The sequence below is a fragment of the Oenanthe melanoleuca genome, chromosome 4 (assembly GCF_029582105.1).
Source record: "Oenanthe melanoleuca isolate GR-GAL-2019-014 chromosome 4, OMel1.0, whole genome shotgun sequence".
Taxonomy (NCBI): domain Eukaryota; kingdom Metazoa; phylum Chordata; class Aves; order Passeriformes; family Muscicapidae; genus Oenanthe; species Oenanthe melanoleuca.
In genome coordinates this window covers 14,458,331-14,474,501 of record NC_079337.1, presented here as the reverse complement: position 1 = coordinate 14,474,501, position 16,171 = coordinate 14,458,331, and the positions used below count along the sequence as shown (strand labels likewise).

At 42.2% G+C, this 16,171-nt stretch overlaps 1 protein-coding gene across 7 annotated transcripts in view; it reads left to right on the top strand.

Annotated features, from left to right (window-relative positions):
* The window catches only part of ARHGAP24 (Rho GTPase activating protein 24), a 180,395-nt gene extending 170,201 nt beyond the window's left edge, over positions 1–10,194 (top strand). For all 7 annotated transcript variants that reach the window (XM_056489934.1, XM_056489935.1, XM_056489937.1 and 4 more), the window contains 5 exons: positions 2,254–2,386; positions 3,139–3,212; positions 3,619–3,740; positions 6,254–7,277; positions 9,463–10,194. In XM_056489934.1, coding sequence (XP_056345909.1) covers positions 2,254–2,386; positions 3,139–3,212; positions 3,619–3,740; positions 6,254–7,277; positions 9,463–9,706 — 1,597 coding nt within the window. In that variant the 3' untranslated portion in view covers positions 9,707–10,194. The remainder of the gene's footprint in view (positions 1–2,253; positions 2,387–3,138; positions 3,213–3,618; positions 3,741–6,253; positions 7,278–9,462) is intronic.
* Positions 10,195–16,171: the final 5,977 nt, after the last annotated feature.

The following is a 16,171-nucleotide window of genomic DNA, read 5'->3' as shown; positions in this document are numbered from 1 at the left end:
CCAGTTTCCTTCCTCCTCAGCATCCTGCCTCTCTGTTTCTCTCTGCCATGGTAGACCCACAATTTTTGGCACTCAACTTACCTCTTGCAGTGATAATGTGATAAAATTATTTTTACATACTACATGAAGGATGATCCTGCTAGTACAGAGAAGGGAAGATGTTACTGTGAAATCCCCCTACTGAGAGACCTGTGTGCCAATTTCTAATTGCTTTTCAGTAATTTCCCTCACTTAACATGTTTCATTCTTGTATTTTGGAAAGACCTCTCCAGTTTTATGCAAATACACCCTATAAAGATGTGGTTAAGTCCTGCAGCAAGGTGTGAGGAGTTTCCTTGTTCAAATAAAAAAAAGCAGTAATAATAAAATCTTCAGAAGGCCCATCAGTGCTGAATTGAGAGTAAGTAGCACAGAAAGGTTAGAGCCCAAATCTCAGCAAGCATTTAAAATCTCATAAAAGAGTACAGTCATACCTAGTTTCATGCTAGTAGTTACCCACATTTATAATATATGTATCCAGAAAATGTGGGGAGTAGGTAAACACTCGTTTGAATTCACCTGCTCTACAACAGGGGGTTGATATCAAGAGATTAGAATTTGAACTTTCTTTGAAAATGTGGGTTTGCATTAGTGTTTTATGGAGTTTCTCTAGAAAATGCTTTTTGGAATTTGGGCTGGCAATTATTCATGTTGGAATTAGAAATGTTTTATGTGCATTGATTTTGAGGAGTTCCATGGTGGTGAACATTTAAACATATACAGTGCTTTATCATCTCTCTTCTTCTGACATACCATACCACATTACTCTAAGGTTATTCCCACCATTCCTGTTAAGATTTAACTTAGTAAAAGCCATTACTGTTTTAACAGATTATTCCAAAATAATGATTAACATACCTCTAGCAAAGCTTAAGTGCATCAAATTCCATTGGCACCCTTTGAGGTGCTGTGAGTTTAAAAAAATACTCCATGTGTGGAGTCTTCAAAGAAAAAGAAAATACATAATAATGCACATTGTAGGCATGTGTGAGCATTTTCTGTTTCTTATTAATGAAATGAGCAAAACTTAGTGCCCCTTCTGTGATTTTTCAGAAATCAGAGGGAAAGAGAGCAGCTTGCAGTACAATTCTTTATCTGAACTAGGGAAAACATGTAGAACATTCCAGTAAGGATTTGAATAAATGCCTGAGTAGCTAAACCCAGGGTTGGAGCCAGACATAATGCTAGAGAGATTTCTTCATGCTGACTTGTGCCTTATATCTAATTTCCACTTACTTATTTTCAGATAAGTACTCCTAAGTTAGCAGAGTGTAACTTTACACGCCGCAGAAGCATTGAAGCAAGTGTGATTGCATTGTCTGAACTTGTGATTGCAGTCCTTCTGCCTCAGTTACTTTCAGTGTGCCTGATAAACAGCTGAGGCTCCTACTAGCTGTGTCCATAACTGCTAATGCAGTTATGGGAAGTACATCTCATATCAAGTTTTTGACTGTTAGCCCTATGATGTTACCTGTTCTCCAAGCATGCAGGAATCTTCTGTTTGGTGCCTCAGCTTATTTGGTACAAGATAGAGATAAAACTAATTTCCCAGGGATTTGTGGTTCTGAGTATAAAGTATATCCAGGTTTTCAGTGTAAGGGTGCAGTCAAAAGGGACAGTAGTCATTTAGTGGAACCCAAAGGAAAAAGATGCATGTCAGGGAAAGAGCTGTAATTCCAGTAGGCAGACTTCAACTAAATACCTGTGGTATATATGGTTTCCTTTAAAACCTGCCTCCTGAATATTGGTAACAGAGGACATGGTGATAAAATGGAATTGAGACATGCTGGGCATGTTTTGGGAGCTGGGGCCATCTCTAGTAGGAGAAAAAATCCCAGTGTGTGAATGCCTTGTTTCTAGCTCAGGTGAAAAAGAAAAGTGCCATTTAAGATGAATTTTGCATGTCTGAAGGGAGTTACTTGTCAACAAGAGGCAGGATCTATCTCTCCCCTACCTGTCTCTGCAAACAGGGCCTTATGTGTAATTATTTATGGTAATAAATCACTAGAGTTGACAGACATTTGCCTGTGGATATCCTGAGTTCTTTATAGGACAAAAAAACCCCAACAAAAAACAGATAACAGGTAGGGTTTGTAAATGTATATATTGCTGATGAGTAAAATGTGGGGTGGAAAAGTGGCAGGTTTTAGCTTGTCAAGTCTCACAGTATCATCCTGATTCACATTAATGACTTCTTGTGTTCCACCCCAACAGCAACACAGATGTGCACACCGTGGCTTCACTGCTCAAGCTGTACCTAAGGGAGCTCCCAGAACCAGTTGTACCATATGCAAAATACGAAGATTTTCTTTCCTGTGCCAAAATGCTCAGCAAGGAGGAAGAAGCGGTGAGTTGGTAACTCCCACAGGATGAAATAAAAGCCTGTTCCAGTTTTCAGGAGGAGAGAAGCTGGCAGTTGTCCTAATTTAAATGAGCATCTATTAATTGAAGCAGGTTTTATATGAAAATTGTTGCCAACTGGGTCCTTGGGAATTCTTAATAAAGGTGTGTAGCATAACCTTAGCTGTATTTACTGCATGTCACTAAATCCAATTCAAATAAACATCATTGTAGTCAATAGCTTCCATTTTGCATGGAAAAGACATGTATTATTATGGATTAGACTCTGAACTATAAAAGAAAGGGTCTTGATTGTTGCTGTTCAACTCTTGCTGTTAAATCAGGAGTCATTTATTAATCAGAATCTAGTATGGACCAGAACTGGGTAAAATAACCAAGTAGTTTCTTGTAGGAAATGCCAGCTAGGTCAAACCAGAACTCTTCTGGAACTCTTAGCCTTGTTATCAACAGGAGGAATGGAGCTGCTGGTCAAACAAACAAAGAAAGAATGAAAGAAGAGGAAAAAACATGATGAAACCAACATATTTATTTTCATGTTTTTCCAGAGCCAATCCATGTTAGTCTTGTCCAAAATAGGTTCTACAAGCTGTTCCTGATCATAACCTGTATTTAGTGCTGCAGTTTCAGTGGTGTGTCTTTCGTCTTGTAATTGGAATTGCTGACTTTTTTTAAAATATCTGATAAAATATTAAAAACCTTGCCTACTCATTCTTTTATTTTTCCTTAAACCTCTTAAAGGGCCTGAAAGAACTGGTGAAGCAAGTGAAGAACCTGCCAGCTGTCAATTACAATCTGCTGAAATACATCTGTAGGTAAGTGCTCTTGCAAGAATATCACAATGGCATTTATAAGTGTGAGCTGACAGACAGACCTGTCTGTGAATGTGCCCTGAAGGAAAAACATTACTCACACTTGGAGGACTGGAGAGCTCAAGTGAAGTTACTAAAACTGTAGGTTTACTGCATGACTAATTAGTAATTTGCTCTATCAAGATTGTGACTTTTCTTTCATAAGCAGGCAAGGAGTGCAAGAAGGTGGAAGTATGGTTCTATTGTCTTGATGGGACCTTGTTTTTTCCATTTCTAACTGCAGTTGTTGGCTTTGTTTACATTTGGAATGTAATACTTAAACTATGTTAGGAAACAATAATGATTTGACTTTTTTTCCCCCTAATTTTCCTCCTTACATGTTCCTTAAGGACCTCTTTCTTCTCCACAGATTCCTTGATGAAGTCCAGTCGTATTCAGGTGTAAACAAAATGAGTGTGCAAAACCTGGCTACGGTTTTTGGCCCCAACATCCTGCGCCCCAAAGTGGAAGATCCTCTGACTATCATGGAGGGTGAGCTTTCTGTGCATAACTTTTAAGAGAAAAGAAGGAATGTCTTTAGGTTATTACCAGCACATACCAGCCCATGCAGTATGTGCAGTAAGTTCCATGTATCTGTTATACAGGTACAGAAATTTTCAACCTGAATGAGATTTTGGGTTAAGTTTTGTGAGTTATTATGAAAGGTACTGAAATGTGCAGCATTGCAAACAGACTATGCATGAGATTGTTCTGCCCTGGCAGCTTCACTATATGTGGATCTTCTCTCTCAAAAGTTCATGCAAGCATGGCATGTTCTTACTCAGCACATGAAGCTGGAGTGCAGTTAATATTTCACCTGTGGCTCTTAAGGTCTCTGCAGTGACCCGTGTAGAACCCCCACAAGGCAGTTGTGTATTACATGCCTTCCTGAACAACAGGAATCAATTTACCAGCTGCATGCTCTCACTTACAGCCATGTTCAGCTGTAGCATTCTGCTGGGATGAAAACAAAATATAGATGAGACAATGTCCTCCTAGACTTCCTTCTAGTCTTGGTCTTTGTAACTTTAACTCTGCATGAAGTACATGATGCCTTTTCTACCATCAAACATGCTTAATGTGTAGGATTTACATAACTTTCTCAAAAATCAGGGCTGTACACAGACTGTGCACTGAAAAATTAAAAAAATGCAGTTTTCATAGTTTATTTGATAGTGCATGGAATTACTCTTTTCCTATGAGCATGATGTTTTTTCTCTTTGCAGATACAATTCCCTCTATACTTTGTTCATTCAGTTGTTTTTCTGAAGCCTTACTTTTTCACCTCCTCCTTTTTAATTCTTATGGCAATAACTGTGTTGTTGTGAACAGAAACAAGGCATTTCCAAATAGTGCATGAAATCTGTAAATACTGTCTGAGCAGCTCTCCAGCCTGCTTATCAACAGCCCTACAATTAATATGATGGTACCTGTTGCAGGAAACAAGATGGATAATTGGATACTACATCCTCTGTAGGAAAACACATACACTTTTTAATGAGAGATGGCTTTGATTGAACAGATTTATGACCTCTTTTAAGCATAACTATGAGATTTGACATAAGACAGTGCTGTTTGCAATTGGGCTACACATATCTAAATGTATAGGGACTTTGAACAAAGACTACATATTGGTGCTCATGGCCACCCTTCTTTGTTTCTCTTTGCCATTTGTAAGATATAGAGTGCTTTTCTTGGACAATCATTCAAAATAAATGCAGCTGTGGGGAACCATATCTTTATAATGGGGATAAGGAATTGGTTTTGTTTGATTCAGCAGAGGTCTCCTACAGACTTCCAGCCACAGGGAAATTTTTTCCTGTCAAATGCAGTCATAAAAGTTGCCTGAGGACAAAGCAATGTTTGTAGTAAAGTTCTGCACACAACAGGTAACATTCTCAGAAGGAATGCAGCTAAGTGTGCCAAGGATTAGCTAAGTGACTTTTCCTACTGCCTAGTTCTAAAGTATCATTTTACCTCAGCAAACAAACAAGTGAGAACACCTAGAAAAGATGTTAAGTACCCACACTGAATTGACTCTTGGTACTTGTATTTTAAAAGGGTGGGATATAAAATCCAGAGTATTACAAAGGAGTTGATGTGAAATGATTTTGCACAGTGGGAATTTATTGATTAGAAGAGCACAGCATGCCTCTGAAAGCTTTTTAGCAGTTTAAAAATGAGGTGGTTGTTATAACTACCTTGACCTTGTTCCTGAAATATTCTTAATAAACCTTAATGAGGGTCTGCTTAGCAAAATAGAGTTGCACATCTTTATCATGCCAAGTCCAGTTCTAAATGCTAGTGTGTAAATTACAGTGCAGTCAAGTGGTGTGCACACCACGGAGCTGTTTTTTTAGTGGAAAGGTGGCCATCTATTACAGGAAGCAGCAAGCTGTGGTCCTGCATTACTTCTGTAATATGGCAGAGTTCTCTGGCTGCATATAGTCTCACCATGGAGTGGTTAAATGCATTCACATTAAATTAATTCTGTCTCATTACTGCACTGTTTTGCTTCAGGAGACTAAAATGTCTGTTCCAGCAGTGCAAATCCCTTTCCTGCCCATTTACTGTTAAACTACCAAACATGAGTGCTGTGCCAGAATGAGACTTTGGTTTTAAAACGTTTTCCACATTAAGTGGGAAGCCATCATTTAGAATGATGATACCATGTTCTGCTCATTATCTCCTCCTGTGGTCTTCATGGGATACGGTTACTGTCATGGTAACAGCTTCTTTGCAAATGTTCCTGTTGTTTTTAGGGGTCTGTGAGGCCTTGCTGGCTTGGTGTGATGGAAGGAATAGATACTGCTGATGTGGCCCTGTAGCCAAGAGGCATTTCAGCCTTGTTAAACATTCAGGGTGTTACACAGACGAATGCATTGTGTCAATGTTTGTATAAGCTGAACGTTTGCTAAGTATTTGTGGAATCTGGTAGATAAAATATATTTATGCCTTAAATAAAACAGGCCATTCACAACCACGTGCTTGGTGTCCCCTTTCAGGTACAGTAGTAGTCCAGCAGCTCATGTCAGTGATGATCAGCAAACATGAAGAGCTGTTTCCCAAGGATATAGACCCTCAGATGGGACCTGAGGTGTGCAACAACAACAACGAAATTCCAAAGAAAACCACTGCAGGGCAGCTACAGAACAAAGAGAACAACAACACCAAGGAGACGGCAGTGAGGCGCTGCTCTTGGGACACCCCCGAGTCTCCTCAGAGGGCGAGCATGGACTGTGAGTCTCCCACTGCTCTGCCAGGCAGCAAGACAAGCAGCCCCAGGAACAGCATCCAGAAGGCAGATGTCACCCGGAGCCCGCCACTCACGGTGAAAAAGAACCCTGCTTTTAATAAAGGCAGCGGCATAGTCACCAACGGGTCCTTCAGCAGCTCCGTGGAGGGCCCGGAGAAGAGCCAGACGCTGCCCAGCTGCTCGCTGCCGGGCCGGCGGGCGTCGTCGCTGAAGGGGCCGGCGACGCGGCTGGGCACGCAGAGCGTGCAGAACGGCGGCAGCCGCAGCCCCGCCTGGGCGCACGGCGGCCTCGTCACCCTGAGGGACAGCAGGCACAGAGAGCCCTCCCTGGCCGAGTCGGGCCAGCACAACCGGCTGTCCACCTACGACAACGTGCACCAGCAGTTCTCCACGGTGAACTCCGATGACAAGCAGAGTGTGGACAGCGCCACCTGGTCCACGTCCTCGTGTGAAATATCCCTCCCGGAGCACTCCAACTCCTGTCGCTCATCCACCACCACCTGCCCCGAGCAGGACTTTTATGCGGGTAACTTTGAAGACTCTGTGCTGGATGGGCCGCCGCACGAAGAGCTCTCTAACCCGGGTGACTATGAGAACAAAAGTGACAGGAGGAGTGTGGGGGGCCACAGCAGCCGGGCCACCAGCAGCAGCGACAACAGTGAGACGTTTGTGCCCAGCAGCACCAACAACCACAGTGCTTTGCACAGCCTGGTGTCCAGCTTGAAGCAAGAGATGGCCAAGCAAAAACTAGAATATGAGACAAGGATAAAAAGGTAAGATGGTTCAGCACTCTACTGACTGCCTTTCGCAGAGTAAATCCAAGGTTTTCCTCTCGTGACTTGCACTAGCTGTGTCACTCACTAGGTGCTTGCCAATGGGCTTGTCATCTTTCAGTGTTGACATTGCTTCAGTGATACTGTGATCCAGAGGAGTGTTTTTGCAGAGCAGTTGTTTGCCATGGTTGTGGCACGCCATCCTCTTGGTGTCAAAAGTAAAGCCAGAACCTTGTGAGTGTCTGTATAAAATTTAAGTAACAAAATCCGTAGTCTCTCACAGTGTTCCCATTAGTTCATGCCTGTTCTCGAGAGAAAGGCAGCTGGGTGTCACCTTTCAGTGAAAGCTATGTTGTGGCATATTCCACTCCTAGTTTTTGGGGCTGGGGAGACTGCTGAACTCCTTTGCAGTCCTCATTCCTCTTAAGAAAGGGCAGCATCTGGGAGTTACCTCTACTCATCGTCCTGTCTTTGCTCTGCTGCTGAGCCTTTCCTTCAAAGCTCAGACCTGTTAAAAGAGGGCAAGGGAGGGATGTGTCTTTGTACAGACAGTGCAAACTCTGCTCATACAGAGCAAGGTTGCTGGAGTGGGTGGCTGTAATGATCAGTGAATAACCTCAAAGTGTGGGTTTGGTGCTAATTAGTGCACTCAGTAGTGCAGAGTTGAATGTGCTCTCTTTGTTACAAGGGTTCTTCAGTCAAGCTGTTTGGGACTTTCTGTTCTCAGCTCTGTTATGCAGCAGCTCTGTGCACTGGTACCTCTGGCACTGCAAGTCATGGATCACAACGTGAGAGCTGCTGGCAGCAGCAGCTGGCAGTCAAAGTGCAGCACACAGTGTGGCAGTCTTTCACCCACATCACTATTTCCAGCAGAGCACTTCATTGTATTTAATATGTTTAATATGTGTGCTGTGTTTAGTACTACTGACATCATAGGATGGTTTGGGTTGGAATGGATCTTAAAAGATCATCCAATTTCAACCCTCTGCATTGGGCAGGCACACTTCCCACCAGATCAGATTGCTCAGAGACCCATCCAGCCTGGCTTTGAACACTGTCAGGGATGGGGCTTCCACAGCTTCTGTGGGCAAGCTGTGCCACTGCCTCAGCACCATCACAGTGAAGAATTTCTTGCAAACATCTGATCTAAACCTACTCTTTTCCAGTCTGAAGCCGTTCCCTGTTGTCCTGTCACTACATTACCTTATCAAGGGCCCCTCTGGATTCCCTGTAGGCCCCCTTCAGATACTGGAAGGTTGTAATATCATCTCCATACAACCTTCCCTTCACCAGCTGAACAGCCCTAACTTTCTCACGCTGTCTTAGTAGGGGAGATGCTCCTGTCCTCCTACAACTTCATGGTCCTCCTTTGGACTTACTCCAACAGGTCCATGTTCTTCTTATGCTGGGGGCACCAGAGCTGGACACAGTATTCCAGGTGGGGTCTCACCAGAGCAGAGCAGAGGGGAAGAATCCTTTCTCTCACCCTGCTGGCCATGCTGCTTTGGATGCAGCCCAGGATACAATTACTGACTTCCTGGGCTGTGGGTGCACATTGCCACTCATGTTGAGTTTTTCATCAGCCATCACTCCCAAGTCCTCCTCCTCAGCAGGGCTGCTCTCAATCTCTTCTCTGCCCAACCTGTAGGTGTGCCTGGGGTTGCCATGACACAGGTGTAGGACCTCTCTTTACTGAACTTAATGACACCCATATTTACAGATACATGCAGGTCCATATTGGCAAATAGATACAGCAGGCAGGACAGCTGAAGAAGGGAGATTAGCAGTGGAACAAAGGCATTCAGGGTGCTATTCTGACCTTGCAGGTAACACTAGTGCAACTAGCAGCAGCTGGGTGTCAACACTTTGGGAAGTAAAGGGAATAGTTAGCTTACTCCTGGAGAATTAGATGGAGCTGTTTGCTTCTGTGCCTTTTGCTGTTCAAAGGCATTTTCCAAGTGAACTACCAAAGAGACAAAGGCATTTTTTTAACAAACTGTCAAAGAGCTTGCTCTGTGAGAACAGTCCATGGATGAAGCCGTGGTTTGTAGATAGGCCCATCAGAAATTGAGTCTGAGCTTTAGAAATGAAAAGATGTGTAGGAATTTGTAGGTGGTGTGCATTTCTGCTTGAGTGAGTGAGGAGTGCTGCTCAAGAGCTGTCTGCTTTTATTTCCTTCATGCAGCCTGGAGCAGCGAAATCTCACCCTGGAGACTGAAATGATGGCCCTGCATGAAGAGCTGGATCAAGAGCGGAAGAAGTTCACAATGGTGGAAATCAAAATGCGAAACGCAGAGCGGGCGAAGGAGGATGCAGAGAAGAGGAATGATATGCTGCAGAAGGAAATGGAGCAGTTTTTCTCTACTTTTGGAGAACTGACAGTGGAGTCTCGTAGACCAGAAAGAGGCAACACCATCTGGATCCAGTGAGCTGTGGAGGAGTAGACTGTTGGACTTGAGGGAAGGGCTTGGGGGTATTATACTGTATCAGGTGGCTGGTCACCTGTCTGAGGCTAGTACTCAACAAAATGTTACAAACCCTTGAAGAAAGAAATCATACATACATTCAGCACTCATATCTACAGTGTGTACTTACCGAGTTATACTCTTTGAATGCTTCATGAGACTACTGTCAAGTGTTACAACTGGATATGTGTATATAAATTTAAAAACCACCTTAGAGCAAGAGATGTATCCGAAGAAATATTTTAATGCAAGTCTTGTATTTAAGCTGGTAAATTGAGATGTTGTTGCAATCAAGCTTTATATAAAGGCTTTTCTCCCTTGCACTTAACATAATAAGCTATTTTTGGCATTGTGTTACCATCAGCTTATTTTGTATATCAAATGGTTTTTTTGTTTTTGTTTTGTTACCCCTTTTGCTGGGGAGTGAAGATAAACAGATATGTTAAGGTAAATGTGTGGATGGTTAGCCTTGATTTGCGTCGCTTCCAAACAGACATCAGGGTTGAGAAACTGAAGCAAGCCACAGGCAAAATAAAGCAATACTGATTTCACAGAATTGATGGCCAGGGGACAAAGTTCCAGGGCACCCTTGGACTCTGGGTGCAGGCAAGTCCTTTTTGTGGTGCTGGTGAAGGGACACACAAGGGGGTTTAACTGGGAACTATGGTAGCTTTATCAGTGTGATGGGCATCAAAAAAAATAACAAAAAAAATGTCCATGGTAGAAGTTACTGGGGCAGCTGGCAACAAATGGTAAATAAGGAAGAAAACACACCAGCCTATTCACCACCTGTATTTACAGTGTATATTAGCAAGTATCACACTGCCTGAATGCTTCAAGAGATTACTGTCAAGTGTTACAACTGTGAAAGTTCCAAGCTCTCTGCATCTCCAAGGGAGCACCTAGAGTGAACAGCCTAGGGTGTCACAGCATGCAGAGTGCCAGTGGAAAAGAAACAGCAGGGCCATCCTGTAAATTAGTTATCTGTTTGGCATCTTTAAACACAGTGAGTAGAACCTCTGTTTTCTACACCGTGTTGAGGATGTTTGGTTTTAGCTTAGTGTTTAGGCCTGCAGGCAGTATTGTTAGGAAGGGTTGTTGAGATACCTTGGCTTCCCTCTAGTGTCCCTTAAATATATTGCATATATTTTTAATTCTAGCTGAAAAGGAATGATGAAGGCAGCTTCAAAGAACCTTCTTACTTATAGTATGGATATTAAACAAGTATTAAATTTGGTGTGGGAATTACACTGGGAAGCAAACATGAGGTTTTAAATTTCAGACAAATACAGAGCACTACATGTGGTGCTTGTGGATGTATCATTTGTGTCTGGTGAGGTTCAAAGTCCTCAGGCAGGGCAGCTGTTTTATTGATTGCTATGAACATGTCCAGTGCACCTCCAATCTGTGTGTAAATCAGAAAAAAGTCAGACAGGGAGAGATCAAGGCATGAGTTGCATGTTTTACATCAGTTAGCAGCAATCACAACATCTACCCACAATGGTGAGAGAAGGAAACAGATTGTTATATTAATTCTTATTTTTAAAATTGTATGAGAGATCTTGAAAACTGATGCAGTAGGCTTCACACTTTAAGCAGTATCTGACATCTGTTGACATGACATCAAAGTCTGAGTTAAGTATTTTCTTAACTGGAATTCCTTTTTGTACACTTAATGTACACAGTAGTGAATGCTTCTATCACACCTTGTGTTAGGCAGGATTGGTCTGTTTGTTTGAAGCTTGACTTTGCCTGCATTTGAAGCTTACATTCGTGTTCCAAAAGGTAATTCAGTGTTCAAAAGGTGTTCAAATTCCAGTTACGTGGCTAAGCACTGGCACCCAAATTTCTTGCTTTGCAGTCCAGAGCAAGACTTCACCTTACTGTCTTTCAGAAATCATCTGTTCAGAGGAGGAACTTGAGCAAGCACAGCAAACTTAGAAGATATCACTGACAGCAGATGTCAATTCCCATCATGATCCATCCAAAGTACCCCACTCCTCCTGTGAGATTGCAGCAGCATATAGGCTGTGGTGATAAAGTTTATTTATGTCCTTTAAATGGTTGTCTTCATGCCCCTGTTATTGTCCCAGTTAAAGCACAAAGTCCTTGGTGTTTCTTACATTCAGAATCTAACAGTTGTCACTTCTCAGCTCTATGATACCATTCCCAGGTGGCCCACAACTCATGTTCTGCTCTGTTCCCTTCAGCCTGTGTGTAAAGTGACCTGCTGTGGACAGAGCGGACAGAGGATAAAATCACACTCCCTATCATTCAGTGCAGTGGAAAGGGACAAGATTTATTCACAGGATTAGGGTTAATGCAGACTGAGCCTCAAGGCTGTGGAAAAAACCGTAAGGATTTCACACAGTGCATTTGTAGATCAATGGATCTTCTAAAGGCAGTTTTTAGGATTCTTAACTGTTAAGGTATTGACTATAACTGAGACAACTGGCTTCATCACCAGTTTGTGTAATGAAACAAGTCATTAGAGGCCAAGCTATCAGTGTTACCTGCTGCAAGAGAGCTAGAAGTTTCAAGTATCAATTAAAATAAGGTTAATAAATTGGCTTTCAGGTCTGTGAACTCCCCAAGTTAATAATCTGTTGTGAGTTCACTAGCCAGTTCTAAGCTGAGAATGGCAAAACAGCTGAGCTCTTCTAGCACATTGTCCCTCTGCCTCATGCACAGCTCACAAGAGACAAGGCTTTTACAATTAATCAGCACAGATGGTGGGGAAAAAATCTCTCGAGCTGGTGACCTTCTGGTCCAATCCCAAGGTTCACATTACTTCCAAAAGTGTAATTTCAGTACACATGAGCAGGCTAGAGTTGAGGGAAGAGAGTAAAAGATTGATGTACACTTGCCACTGTTAATCCCATCACCTACCACTTCATGGGGTCACTGGGATGGGTGCTCATACCCTCATGTGCTTTTGCACAGTAGACTGGAAAAGTGGCAGACACACCTCATAACTCTTGGGTGTTAATTCTGGTGTTCTGCTTTGAGAAGCTTTTGTTTCCCCTTCTGTTTATGAGAGTCTTTCTACACATTTGGAGTATGCTCTGGTGCAGCAGAATAAATAAAGTCACTACACATCCTTGCCTTATTTTAGCATCTCAAACTCAGCAACTCAGCATCAGTTTCCCAAACACAAAGATTTAATAAATAAAATGCCATGTTAAATGATATGCAAAACTGGTGTGTTTTCACAACAACAAAGAGGAAAGGAGCTTGCTGCTCTTAAGATCTGTAAGCAGTACTTGATCTAGTAGTTAAAGTGCTGGTTCAGAAATTTTTGAGAAAGATACAATTTCCTAAAGAAAATTAATATTTAACAAATATTTCTTGTGTAGCATCCCTAGTGGGGTGGAACAGAGATAGGGTGAGGAGAGAATGAATAAGCAGGTACAGTGATTCACACATTTTGACAGCCCAGTCAAAACAGTGAGTTGCCTCCAGCTGCTGTGCATTTGAACACTTCCTGGATGAGTGAAACTCCTAATTAATTTCCTTTCTTACTCTCAAATCCCTCTGGAGTCTGTCCATTGAAGAGGAGAGTGCAGGCTCCGTGCCCCTGGCAAATCTGCAAGGAAGTAGAGAAGATGGAAAGGGGAGATGGGCAAATAGAAATTAACACGTACTTGTGATGTGGGCATGCAAAAATAGAGGAAACAGATGGGAGAGATGAGGAAAACAAGGAAGTTAATACACCTGAAATTGCCATGTGTAGGTGGCAGTAATTTGCCCTCAGTTAAGAGCATTCTTTCTGAGAGTTTGTCTCTACAAATGGATTACTGCAGTTAACGTTGTGTTATTCTTTCAGAGAATTTTGGCTCTAAATTGCTTTGTGGGCTGACACCAGGAGCTGGCTCAGCTGTTTCACCAGTACCTGCCTTGATTTTGTCTGTCCTGTGGGGAAGCACCCAGCAAAGCCATTGCTGTGGGAGTGGTGGGAAGGAGGGAGCCCAGAAGGTTGGGCACTTCCCATGGGCTGCCAGCACTTGCTCTGGAAAGAGCCAATGGCCCTGGACTGTCATCCAGCATCTCTGGAGCAGGGCTGCTCAGGAAATGAGATTCCATGCTGCAGAGGCCCTGCTGATGCAAATTGCCATAGCTCTGCAGAGGTTTAGAAACAGTGGGAGATGCTGAGAGCTTTCCCTGCCAGGCTTTTAGAAGCTGTCATAATGTGTGCAATTACAATTAGCACTGGTGATCTAGTTTTATTGGAAAAAGGCTTGTCAGCAATAAAACAGGTTTCTTTAGTATGCCAGTAATAAAGGAGAGTTCAAAAAAATTTTTGAGGCCAGAAACATGATCATGATGCAAATATATTCCTTGCTTTTTCCCAGAGGGATCCAGGATAATGAGCTTTATATTCAATACAATTCCACTTCTGAATCTTCTAAATGCAAGAATGGAAAACTCTTTTACTTCTGTGTATTACTCTCTTCATGTGAAAGAGGTTTAAAGTGATTAATGTTCAGCAGGATTTTGTGTTTAAAATACTATTATGAGCATGGCTGTAATTTTTAAAGTGTGTGGTATGTGGGAGGTGACCTGGCTTGGGACCAAAGTAGGTAATTTTGAGCACCAGTATTTTCTCAGTTGTTCATGTGACAAAGGTGCAATCTTGATTTTTTTGACCTTAAAAGTTAACATTTGCTGAAATGTAGTCTACAGTTCTGTAAAAATAGTAGTGATTGTTGCATGTAGCACTACTTGCCAATCAGTTTCCTAAACTATAACCAAAAATGTTCTCTAAATTCTCAGCATTGCTGAGCTATGCCAGTAACTGGTATTTTTAATTGCACATTCTGTGTATCAGGATGAATGACAGAACCTGAATTTTGGCAGAGCAGGATGACAAATGTATTGCTGTTCCCACTTTTAACCTAGACTGAGCACTCTGATGAGGTTTTGCTTAATTTCCTTTTGCAGATGTGTGCATTGTGTAACAGTGAGACCTTACTCAGGGAAAAGTTGTGTGTGGAAAATGTTACAAATTCACACCTCCCTCATTCCACAGGAGTTCCCATGAGTAGACATGCCTTAATACTAATAGTGCATGTGGCTAATGGATATATTTGTATAGTTTAATGGTATTAATAGTGAGTGTATCACAATTGACTTAATTTATATTCTTCAGTCTGACTGGAGGGACCTACATCAAAGGAGGCTGAAATGGAAAGTAAGCAGGGTATGAACCATGGCAGAAATGAAGCATCTCTGGAGGCAATTCCAAAGGCCATTAAGAGAGCAGTTCATGAACTATTAATGCATATCTGTGCTGCCAGCTAGGCCTGTTCTTCCCAAGGCCCAAAGGCACACTGAGCTATTAAAAACCTTGTCTAACAAGGAAAGAGGTGGAGACCTGCTCGTATCCTCTCAGGGGGATGTGCTGAGTCAAGATGGGCAGCTTTGGATGCACTGGAGCCAGCAGGGGCTGGGTTGATTTGCAGTAGTTTGCAGGACCAGGCACAGGTCCCAGTTGAGGTTCTCAGTCCCCAGTCCAGCCAATATGCCCAAGTGGCATATATTTTAGGAATAGTTGTTCAGAAGAACTGTCTTCTTCTGTTGGATTCTGTGTTCTGTATTGATTACACACACATTAGAGGTGTGTGGTGCAGTTGTGTGACAGGTTTTTGTTTCCTGACAGTTGCTGGGCAATTTTTAAGAAAATGTAAATTAATTACTTGTATTCTACTTCTCTATTTTTGAAGTTCTGCTGTCAAGGCAAACAGGAAGAAAGAAGGGAAAAAGAAAACCCAGCTACAGTTATAGTATCTTTTTTTTTTTTTGTTTAAACCTTATAATCTCAGTGGACCTGTATAAATCCTATTCTTTGCAAATTTGTAATTCCAGTGCACTGAAGCATGCCTTGGGCAAGTCCTGCTCTCTGCCACTTTAGTTATGCATTGCAATACTTAACATTAAACCTTATTTTTAATGTGGGGAGCCTAATCCACTGCAACTCAGCAAAGGCAATTAAAAATGCAGATTAGCAGGACATTAATGTCCACACTGATGAGCACAAATCAACAGGCCTGTTGCTAACATTGATTTCCTACTTGGGAATTAAAAATAAATATGGAATAGTCAGTTGTGAATGTTAGGTATAAATTTTGCATTGATTTTGATATGAAATACCTACAGAAGAGGGATAAATAGTTAAAAGGTGTGTGCTGAACACATTAAAAGAGGTTGACAGAATGACTTTGATTTGGCTTGAGAAGCTGGAATCAGATCAGTGACCCAGCTGAGGACAGCAATAATGCATCACCTTCATGGCTGACACTGAGGGTGCTGATGTTGAACTGAAAGTCTGGGATACTGCAGAAATACAAACCTACTCTTGTCCTCTATAGTCTCCTCTAAGTCATGCAGGGCCTAATTAAAGGCCTTAGAGACTTATTAAAGAATTTGGGA